We start from the raw sequence: 12,262 nt of genomic DNA on the forward strand, positions 1-12,262 counted from the left end.
TGAATTCAACACAATCAGGCCTGATGGACCAAGAGAATGGCGCCTTTGTGTCCAGCACTGTTGCAGTGTAATGCATAAAACGATACTTAATGCTGAGATGTGGCCACGCTGGTTTAATGCATCCCACAGTCATGAAATCTACGACCATACATTCAAAGCGGTTGCTAAGTTGAACTCTGCCTTTCCTGATGTGACAAGGCAAGTAGGCATTTTGATGCTGGTAATGTAATATGTTCTGCAGCAGCTCTGCTTCACACTGAGGAAAAAAAGGAGGAGGACAGGAGTCAGGTTTACACCTGAACGCCCGTTCGGCCTCGGCAACTGTTTTTAATCACAGGTCAATGAAGGCACTTGGAGGGCAAAGCGTGATCAGAAAGCGAAGAGTGAAGAGACAGTGATTAGAGACAGGAATGTAGAGAGAGAAAAAAAAAAAATCAAAAAAGAAAGAAACAGCTTGAGGCAGGAAAAAGGGGCTAAAAGGACAATCTTAAAGGGGAAGCATGAGTGGGAGAAAAGAAGAGGGGGGGTGGTGCAGGAGGATGTGAGTGAGAAAAGGAAGGAGGGGGGAGAGAGAGAAAGAAATAGAAACAGAGAAAGAGAGAGAGAGAGAGAGGGAGAGAGGGAGAGATGTGGGGGAGGGATGCAGTGGAATCACCGAATAAAGAAAGAGCCAGTGTGTGTGTGTGTGTGTGTGTGTGTGTGTGTGTGTGTGTGTGTGTGTGTGTGTGTGTGTGTGTGTGTGTGTGTGTGATCAAGACTGTAGACAAGATTGCAGTGTGGAGGAGAGCTGGAATGGAAGAAGGATGTTGAATCAAAAGACATAAAACATTTGGCACGTTTGCACGCACTCAAACAACTTCACAGATTTGCAGTAACCAAACACAACTCAAGCAAGTGGAGACAAGAAAACTGAGACTCAAATATAGACTACACATATTTATAATAAACTTAAATAAAATAGTGTGTGATGTGTGTAAACTGATGTGTATTATAAATGATCAAGGCAGCCCATCACAAGAGCTGAAGCAATTCAATTATTTGATAAAAAAAAATATTGGGTAACTCATATATGTGATCAAAGATTTGATCATTTGACAATTCCAGCTCTTCAAACGTGCTTTTTTGATTTGAATTTGAGGGGTTCGGACCAATATATCTGCAGTTTCTCTTAGCTAAAAGCTAAAAAAAATTTTTTTTCATAGAAGGAAATCACTACGCTGTACTGGTGCCAAGAGGAATTTGAGTAATCCAGCTGGGTTAATCGAGTTCTGCCTCTGCGATTACAGCCTTAATGCGAGTAAGATAACTCTAAAGGGGTTTATCTGACACTTACAATATTACCCTACTGGCTCCAATCAAATTGTTAGAGTTTGTGCAAACACAGCGAGTGCTTAAGAAAAAAAAAAGATAAAAAGATGGAGGTTAAGGAAAGGGTGGAGGCAGAGTGGCACATTAGAAAAGTAAAGATAGAAAGAGAGACACCCACAAAGAAAGATGAAAGAAAGGAGTCAGGTGATTCCTGTCAGCTGTACGATCCCAAGAAAAGAGAGATGAACTGTTATCATGGCTCTGCTCTTCCTGGCTCTGCTGTCATATGCTTTTCACTTACTGAAAATATGACCTGAAAAAAAAAAAGCCTGAAAAGCACTTGGCACACACTGCCAGTCACTCCCTTCCCCTTTGATAACCTCTTCAGACATAAAATTCACTAGATCCGTCATTTCATAAAAAGCCAGAACAGCGTGTGTGTGTCTGAGAAAGTGAGATGGTGCAACATTTCTTTCTGTAAATAAAGAGCTCAGTTGGCACTTTCTATTTGCTAAATCTTTACAACAGTGCAGTAATTTTATTTATTTATTTTAGATGGAGTTTGGACGTTTTGTCACAGGTTTCTTTGGAATAAACAGAAGCAGCATGGGCATCATTATGGAGTGAACACCTCAACCTTTGTCATGTTACGCAGAAGGATCTCACATTTGCAGTGACCGGAAATCCAGCGTACATCAAAGATAGTCCTGTGTAAATAAAGCCTAATATTAGCTAAATGAGACTGGAATAAAACGCACAGTTAATATGTCATTTACTGTATCACCATATTTTACTTCTCTCTCTTCCTTAGGGCACATTTCTTTTAATGGGTGAATTACAGATGGCAGGGTCTCAGTAGCAGATAAACACTGAGGCATATTTGATAGCTTGAGTACTGCAAAATAGGAAGTGCAGCTGTGAGTCAACTGTGGAAAACACAGGAGTTTTTCTGATGGAAGTGAAAAGTGTATGCGTCACTTGACTTGGCTGGCAGGAGTCTGTGTGTTTATACGCATGTGTGTACATGCCACTTGTACATTTTATCTGTTAGCTCCTTTCCTTTCTGTCAGAATATAATCAGTCTAGAATAACTGCAACAGAGGATGAACCATGGAGCAAACAATAGATACTGAAGCTCAGACAAAAGGTGAGCCAGAAAACAGGATACATTATACTGTATGCTAAAATTTAACTAGATAGATGTCATGCTGAAAAACTTGCTAAACATTGACAGCATTTATAAGCCACCGGTCAGTATTCTGTATTTTTATGGGAGCATTATCTTAGTTCCCTGTGATATAAAGCAGCCTTACATCACTTGACTGTTTATGTAGGGCAATAACCAAAGCTACCAGTCATAACTATGTAAAACAAACTGATAGCAGTGGATATCAGTGTGTCAGTTTAAAAACAGTTTAAAAATCACTTTCATTTTGTTCAGGCTTTGTCTAGACAGCTTTCTTTTGCCGTTTCCGCAGATTAAATTCACAATTTAAGTAAGTTTATTGAGAAACAGTCCCGTTAAGTATCTACAACCAGAAAGTTTGTCCTTTCAGCCACATTTCTCATCTTTTTAAACATATTTTCTTTTCTTTTTTGGGGGGCTCTGTCAGGCACCTCTAATTTAGCCGGTGTTGCTTTTTAATTGTTGTACGCAGCTTTGAAAATTTACATATACAGTACACATAAGTTGTAAATAAGCATTCATCTACATAATCTTAACAACTTTCCTTTGAGTATGCCTTTCTGATTGTGATTTAATTAAATTAAGTCCTGTTTTCTTGTGATGTTCCTAGGTTGTTGTTAGGTTGTTGTTGACTCCAAGTGGCAACCTCTGGTGCTGGGAAATGAAGTCAAGGCGGAAGGAGCAGCACATCTAATATGGCTGAAACCCACGGGTGACGTCACCCAGGCTCTGTCCATTCTTTGTACTGTCATTGCTCGACTCACATATGCAACACAAGTTATTTTAAACTGAAATATGAATGATTAAATTCAGCTGTAAGACTGCACTTATATTGTGCAGACAATGTGCCAGCTGACAACAAGACCCGTTTGTTGACTCATAGCATAGCCATGTTCCTCTCCTCACACAATCCCAAGGAACAGGTTCAGACGTGATTTGCTGACACACACTAACACATGCAGGCACACACACACACACACACACACACACACACACACACACAAAAACTTCCTCTTTCCTGCCCCTCATGCTGCTCACGGCTCTTTTCCCGTCTAAGTGAGAGTTTTCAAGCAGTGTGACAGACTGATCAGCACTTGCTGTTACACGTGTGAGGGCGACTGCATCTGATCGGGTCTGGCAGAATTCGACGGCCACTGCGTTGTCCAGACTCGTAAGGAGCCCGGTGCCAAGTGCGATCACAAGGCCTGTCTCTGCACTCCACAGCTCACTTATCTGTTACAGGCACAGTTCAGGAGGCGCCATGGACGCTGGGAATTCAGAGTCGCTGGCTCTGACTGTGTGTATTTGTGTGATGTAATGTGTATGCAAAAACAATTCAATTGCATGGGCCGGTATGTTCAAGTGAATACACGTCTGTTAGAGACTGTGGCTCTTTGTGTCTTTTGCTTTTATTACCATCACACCATCAGCTCTCACACCACACCCTCTCTTAAATGTTCAGACTTGACATTTAGGAAGTTAATTTTAGTAACAGAACAGAATAGGCAAGCAAGTTATATAGTCCCAGAATAAAAATGCCAGGAAATATAACTTCTTAAAACCGAACTTCACTCCCTTTTCCATGATCCATGACTCCCCCGTGGCTTAAAAACCTCCTTCAACCTCTCAGTGACCCATCTTAGAATAAAAATGCCATTGTCATTTTAAAGACATCTGCTCTGGAACTTAAATTTGTGTTACGTCCAACAGCAACACGACACACCATGAGACGGCTGCTCTGTTCTTAATTTTGGAGAATCAAGAGTGGATCTTAAATGGTTTGGCAGGTTTCTGGATATGCACTGACCACTGGCCTATCTTGAGTCAAATAAACTTCCTGTTTTCAATAAGTATCCAGGATGCCAAGATGTGGAGGTGGAAGAAATGTTGTATTTGACAACTTACTGCTCAGTTTGTGAGTTCTGGACAGAAAAAAAAGTAAAGAAGAATTTGTGAAACATAACAAAGAAACAGTGCACTTCAGATCTGCTTCCCGCGGTGTTGCCATAGGAGACTCACATTCAAAGCAGTCAATGACGTAAATGAGTTTTCTAGTTAAGCTAATTTGGGTTTCACAGCTTTCACAGACAGTCCTGGTGTACAGAGCCGTGAAGTATTTTACAGTTGCTGATAGATGAAGAGCTAGTTAATTGTAAAGCTATGCTAAAAAAAAAAAATGAATGCTGCTGTCCTTGACCTCAGTGCTGTTATATAATGACTCAAAAGGCTGCAGAGAGAGGGGGTGGCAGACGATTATTGTAACTGAATAGTACATGCACAGTTTTAGACTAAATAATCAGCTGAATTTATTTCCAATGCAATAAAAATATTGTTTTTTTCCCTTTAGGTAATAAGAAAAACTGTACATTTTGTGAATAGTTTTGGTAATTCTGATTTTGTTACTGACAAAAAGGAGATGACAAATGAGCAAATGACACAAAAGTATGTACAACCAGAATAGATGAGAGAATATACACATATAAATTAGAGTAAGGAACAAAGATATGGAGATGCAAATATAATACACTGCAGGAGTGTCACACATCCTAAAACCATGGAGGCTCTATTATTCTCTTGGCCGACAGAGAGGTCATGGCGGCTGCAGTCTGCCATGTCGGCACCAGTCACTGTCAGAATCAGAGCTCCTTCAGTCTGAGATAGGGAGCTGTAGCAATAAGACCACTGAAGGGGAGTAGGAGGACAGACTGACTGATACACGTTTTAAAAGGTTTTCAGCTGCCAGCTCAGAAACTGCAAAACTCTGGAAAAGCTTCAATTAGAGTATCAGGGAGACTTCCTCTATCACTTATCACTGGCCCTTTGCCATTTCTCAACTCTCTGGTTCACCTAACAAAAAAACATGTTCTCTCTTTTCTGACCATGTGAAGTTTTTTTTTTTTTTTTCCCTGTTTTGAGAGATCTATCTTAAAGATGGCTGCGGCCACACCAGCACAATAGAAGTAAATTTAAAGCTCCATTAATTGATTGTTGTAGCCACTTTGGAGCATTGGAACAAGCACTTAACACAACATTACATATTACCTTATAAAGCATGCTGTAGCGTTGCTAATTTACAAATCCAGCAAACGCATTAGCATTTAAGTTAAGTCATGTTTTTGGCCAACTGCTGAGTCCAATATTTATTCTTTTAGCTCTGTGGTAACTCTTGAGAGAAATATCTCCCTCTCAGCACGGAGAATGAACCAAAACAACAATGTTGCGAGCTATAAAACCTAAACAACTACATGTAATAACATAAAATGCTCCTTAGTTGTCATTGTCGGGTTACGATTTTGTGTTGGTTTGTCACATTACACAGTCTTTTGATCCATTGCTAATGTAAAAGTATTTATTGTAGCAGCTTAAAAAAAAGAAAAAAAAGAAAGAAAAGCAACATGCCTTTCCCCATAACTCTGGATAATCCACTGACCTCAGTAGTTGTCCCCAAATGGTGGAATGACCTACCAACGGCTACAAGAACAGCAACATCCCTTTCTACCTTTAAAAAACTTGTAAAAACCTCTCTTTCAAGACTGCTTACCTGCCTAACAAAACTAACAACTATTCTGTGCTCCTTTACACCTTTCTCAGCTTATGTCCTCCTCTGTAAGTCGCTTTGGATAAAAGCATCTGCTAAATGCAATGTACAGTGATCCCTCGTTTATCGCGGGGGATACGTTCTAAAAATAACCCGCAATAAACGAAATCCGCGAAGTAAGTTTTACAATTATTATACATGTTTTAAGGCCGTAAACCCCCTAACCACACACTTTTATACACATTTTGTACAGTACTCCCTTAAACAGGACGCAGAACACATGTGCGGTTCTCCCTTAGCCAATTTCGGACGCAGAACACAATGCGCGTTCATACTGTACAGTACGCTGTAAAAAAAAAAAAAGCATGCAAAATGACACTGAAAAAATTCCGCGAAGCAGCGAGGCCGCGATAGGTGAAGCGCGATATAGTGAGGGATCACTGTAATGCAATGTAATGTAATATAAAGAGTTTTGATAACTGTTTAAACACCTCTCTATTAGCATAATATCTCAAAGCCTGTGCAAATGAAACCAAAATGCATTAAATGGCTAGATACCACTAGAGATAGTGAGAAAATATGATTTCTGTAATATGGGTGTAATAGTAGGCCTATATAATTTAAAGCTGGAATCATTGACATTGGCGGCAGTAGCTCAGTCCATAGGGACTTGGCTTGGGAACCGGAGAGTGGCCGGTTCAAGTCCCACATGGACCAAAAATATGGAACCATACGGCCAGTTCACCTCCTGGGCACTGCCGAGGTGCCCTTGAGCAAGCGACCCAAACTGCTCGCTGGGCACTGGTCTGGCTGGCTGCCCATCACTCCACCATGGTCTGGCTGGCTGCCCATCACTCCACCATCTCTCTCCACATTTGCATATCTATGCCGTTGTACTGCATGTGTGTGTGTCCGGATTAAAATGCATGTAAAAAAAATTTAAAAAAAGAATTTCCCCACTGAGGGATTAATAAAGTATATCATCATCATCATTCAATCACTGCAGCTCCACATTCAGCTCGTGTTTCTTCTGCCAGCGGTGTCCACCCTGAACGTTTAGCAGCCCCGAGCTAACCGACTAGCATCTCAAAGTGCCCTTATCTCTTCCGACCCTTCTTTCCTTTTCGACAGCGCAAACGTCACCTGCACTCGGGGCATTAACTTGGAAAGGTCGAGAATGTAGAGGGGAAATGAAAACTGTGGTGAGGGGGGGGGCAAAAAGGAAAATGTCAAGCACCCTGAGCTACTTGTCAGCGGGGTTGCATGTTCGCGAGGAGAGGCGACGTGCTAGCATGTCGGATCCCTCTGAGAGCTGGGTAAATAACCCCGGGCTGTTTGCTGTGCTCCCTCTCCCGTTAGCGCTCGTGCTAATCTTCACACAGATGCACGCGCGCACACAAACACGCCGACACAAATACACAAATAACACCTTTTGTCACTGTTTTCAATCTCCACCTCATTGTCGTTCTCCCTCTTGTCCGTCTTCCCCGTCGACCTGTCTTCATCTTCCTCTCTGCCTTTGTTCTTTCATGTGTCATCTTGGGCCCACAAAGAAAGAAAGGGAAGAAAGTCTGCTGACTTTCTTAAAGCTCTCACTGATTACGAGTCTCTTTCCAGATAGCCAAATGCTCAGAGCTCCTTGTAAAGCATTACAGCACACGGGCGCGCTGCATTATTCATTACTGTTATTATTGTGACAAATCGCTGGAGGACATGAGAAGAAACTACAAATGGCTTCAGGCGCTAAAGCAGGGTGGGAATTAATTTCAGCAGGGTGCAGTGGATCAAAGGTAAGATTAACGCTAGAGCGCATTGTTTGTATTAACACCGTGCCACTGAATAATGATTAAACGAAGGAAGTAAATTAGATCCATACAGTTCAGTAATGAATTTGACAAAATGCAACAGATCATTTTGTTGTGTCCAATGAAAAAAAGTTGTTACAGTCATAAATCAGTCTCTGCCGTTACATTTTTCACTTTTACTCTAAATTTAAATAAACCTCCAAACCTGGTCAAGTCACAATGCTGTGCGTCGACTGTTGAATTCAGTCCATGGGCAAACAAGCAGCGACGTGGCACCTGCATGGTAAGGGAACTACATTTAGTATTTAAAAAAAGCAACATGAAAAACTGGAATAACTTCTGCTCGATTAGTTGTTCTCAGTAGATATGGTGTGTAGTTAAGAGGCTGAAAAGCTGAGATCAAAAGTTCATTTTTTATGACTGCATGACATTGAGAAAATGGTCGTATCACAATTCAGTCCATTCAGTAGCTTTTCCCGAGCTTTCAATCATATCACACGATCACACAGTAAGTCATTTCTCAGTGTTCGTTTTGTTTGTTAAAGGTCTGGTAATGGCTAGGACACACAAACACCTTCATACCTTCACCTTCATGGTTAAAAGAAACCTGTTAAGAGGCGACACATGAACTGTGCTATGGTTTGAAGTCGCATGCTTTATATGATCAAAACTCACCTCTTCCTGAAAGAGTGTACTATTAATACTGACAGAGGAGAGTCATTACTCAAAAGACCACATAAGTTCATAATCAGGAAAACTCAACTAAACTTTAAGTCACTTAAATGTCCATTAAGCAAAAAAATATGTTACTACTGATACCATTTCACCTTTTTATATTTCCTTTTTCCACTTCCTCATTATGATGTGACTTTACACAGCCTCTCTTTCTGACAACAACCACCAAAATAAAAATATACAGGATGATACATCTAGCCTGCTGCAACTTTTCTTCCTGTTGATTTTTCAAAATTAAACTCGAGCAGATGGGTCACAGCGGCTTGATGAGCCACTTGAGGTTTCTCCTGTGCTTTGGTTGATTGGAGGCAAATGGAACATTTAAAAAATGTAAATAATGACTTCATTTCCACTGCATTTTTTCTGCTTTAATGGACTGATGATTGGAGGAGCAGAGGGGAGAGTAGAGAGGGTTCATCCAAACAAACAGGATGCATCTTTGGATGAAACCACAGAAACACTAAATCTCTTCTCTAAACCTTTATGGGCTACTACAGCACAGAAAGTAGTTACAGCAACACCCAGATTAATCTCCTCTCAGGGGAAACCTAAATGTTAGTATTACGGGAAGACAAATTGATAAACACAAATTGGATATTGCTACTAAAGACATTATATCTGACAGTTTCATATCAATATTGAATTTCATGGTATTTGTGTCAGTCTTATGACATGTAAATAAGGACAACAGTTAAATCTACTAATGTGCACACTCAGAGCGAGCTTTTTTAGGGAGCTCCAATGTTTGAAATAAAACCCTGCACTGCATCATCTTCACCTGCACCATCAAACTTTAACTTTGTACACGCCATACGTGGTGCTACACCACCAATCTTATAGGACCACATTTTTCACAAGACGTGCATTTCACTGTGACACTTTTTAGTGTGTCCTCTTTAATGAACCCAAATGTAACAGTGATAACAAAAACAAAAACGGGAAAACTATTAAACAATTAATTCAACAACCGCCCCGCATAGTTCAAAAGGCTTTAATCAAAATCAAAAGAAAATGTGGTCATGTGAAAGCAAGAGCCCTGTATTCAAAATTATTGTTGGCAGTATCTTGTAAAAGTTTTCTATACAAATCCAGTTTCTATAGTTTCTATAAATCTATGCACTTCAGGTCGTCACTAAAAGTCACAAATTAATTTTAAGGCACACAAGAATCTGCAAACCTGCTAGAAGCAATAATAACCCAAGGCACACAAGAATCTGCAAACCTGCTAGAAGCAATAATAACCCATTTCTAATGAATACCTAAAAGGCCTCGCCTCATACGACCAAGTGGTCACATGGACATTAACCTAACTGGCTCCTCAACAATTTTTTTTTCTCCACAAAATCGAAAAAAAAATGAAAATGAGCACCTGTCCCATCAAGCTGTTCTGGCTGTTTCTGGAGGGAAATGTGAGAGGAGGGAGAGGCAACTGTCAGCTCATTAAACCCTGGAAGACAACCTGTTAATGATGCGAGTGGAGCGGTGGGCGAGTGCGACACTCAGCTAGCACCTTACCCCTGCTATTAGATGTTACAGGATGACAGAACAAGTGCCCGCACAAACACACACACACAGGCGAATGAACGTGTACACAAAGACAAACAAGCAACAGAAATGTACACAAACACAGGCAGGCAGAAGATGCACAATTTACTGCTATGACTTCTTTAGACTCTGGAAAACTCCCCGTACATTCAGACACATATAAAACTGCATAATTCCCATAAGGCGGCAAGATCTAATTGAGTTCCCGGCAATTCGGCGACATCTGTCCACTCCTCCTCATCTAGACTCTTCAGCTTTCAAATGAGCCACACATACCACATACACGCTAACACGCACATACAACACAATTTAGAGCGGGCCTGTTAGTGATGTTAAGCTTTAGTTCTTGTGATGGCAGGATGAGACGACGACTAATGGCTGCTGTAGATTTGGATGTGCTGGCTTCTCTCTGAGTGCCGTTTTGCATACGGGTGTGCAGCTGCGACTGCACCGTGAAGAATCACATTGTCTTCAGTGAACTGAGAATGTCTGACTTGAAGTTTGGTACATGCTTACTTAATTTTAAAGTAATGCAAATGGCTTAACCATTTAAAAGCTGCTAACTCTAAAGCAATTAGGTTAAGCTTTGGTGGATTTCGAAGGTTACTTTTCAAGTTGACATCCAGACAATATATATATGGGCAGTTTTAATATTTAACCTTGAAAACGGTAAACTTAAAGATACAATACTGAATATTGGGAAACAAGATCACACACTTATGTCAATCTAAAAAAGAAAAAAATAAATAAATAAAGCTGACCTTTTGGAGAAATTGAGTTTCTGTCTGAACACAGTGACACACAGTTTGGACAGAGTGAACAGTAAAGTTCAGTCAAATGCTATCTATAAATCCAGGTGTCAGTACATGCTACAGCAACTTTTCCTCTCAGACATTTTAAAAATCATATTTTATGGCCTTGCATGGCCGATACTGTGGGTAAAGTGTCTTTGCACTAATGCCGCTAAAACAAGTTTCGTCACATTTGTTGTGCTTGGCAAAGAAAGGCAATTAAAACTTTAAAAAACAATTTGTTAAATGTCATTCAGGATTTTTTCGTTTTGTTTTTTACTGTAGAAAAACTGTTCATTTTCTCGAGCTACCTGAGCTACCTCCCGCTTGTCGAGAACTATTCTTAGACATTTTAATATTAAAATTTGTCTCTCTTTTTTTTTTCCCCCTTCTGCCATCTGCACCCACTCTGTTTTCACTTTCTATGCATGGAAATTTTTTCATAAAAAGATATTTGTAGCATCATAAGTCGAAAAATGTGAGTACAGAGCCATGTAGAAAGACTTTTTGGTTATCTGTGCTGCGACCCAGTAGTTCCCAGCCTGGGAATCCTCCCTTTATGTGTATATACACTATATAAATATAGTCTGAAAGGCTGGGAGTTAAAAGGAAATACATATTGCCACACAAATATTGTTTTAGACTGTTCTAATTATTGAAATGACACCATCTGGGAAGACTTATCTGCTTTCAGCTCATTTACCTAAACACCTGACAAGGAGTCAGAAACCAAGACAGGCTGTGAACCGCATCAATTGTCTTAACCCAGAAAACCTGCTGCAAAGTTCCACCATTTAAATGCTCCAGCAGCTCTCCACTTCACTGTCCGTTCAGTTTCCTACTCTTTGCACTGCTTACATTTTACTGCACCAGCAGCAGGATAAGCTGAATTTCCTGGATAACTTCTGTTTCAATCAACAAACTGTTGAAATAAATGAATACATAAATAAATAAAACGAAATAAATAAATAAAGAAAGAATAGAGCAGGCGGGAAAGCTGCTTGCTTCCCCAAAAAAAAAGAAAAACAAAATTCCTCTGACCTTAAAAGGACCATGGTGGAAAGAAGGCCTGAGAAGTGAGGAGGGAGGAAGAGGGTAGATTTCTTTAATGAGAGCAATTAGTGCGAGCAGAGGAGGACGATGTCGGAGACAGGATGTGAGTCAATGGGGTGACGTGAGGTTATTTTTAATGTCGTGAGTTGTCCGCCCACAGCAACTCATGCTCTGGAAAAGGTGAGAAGGTCATACTGCCACCATTGTTAATTTTAATGTGTCCCATTCAGGTATATGTTATTGTGCGAGCATGTATTGTATTTTTTTGATTTGCAGTAAATTAAGTTTCCCCATTAAGGAC

General features: G+C 40.3%; 1 protein-coding gene across 4 annotated transcripts in view; it reads right to left on the reverse strand.

Annotated features, from left to right (window-relative positions):
* Nucleotides 1-12,262, reverse strand: part of mgat3b (beta-1,4-mannosyl-glycoprotein 4-beta-N-acetylglucosaminyltransferase b) — a 55,158-nt gene that overhangs the window by 20,619 nt on the left and 22,277 nt on the right. The window contains exon 2 of one of the 4 annotated variants that reach the window (XM_027282465.1): nt 8,043-8,113. The exons of the other annotated variants lie outside the window; for them this stretch is intronic. Within the exon in view, the coding sequence (XP_027138266.1) occupies nt 8,043-8,113 (71 nt within the window). The remainder of the gene's footprint in view (nt 1-8,042; nt 8,114-12,262) is intronic. 4 annotated transcript variants of the gene reach the window in all.

This window comes from Larimichthys crocea, chromosome X (assembly GCF_000972845.2).
Source record: "Larimichthys crocea isolate SSNF chromosome X, L_crocea_2.0, whole genome shotgun sequence".
Classification (NCBI taxonomy): Eukaryota; Metazoa; Chordata; class Actinopteri; family Sciaenidae; genus Larimichthys; species Larimichthys crocea.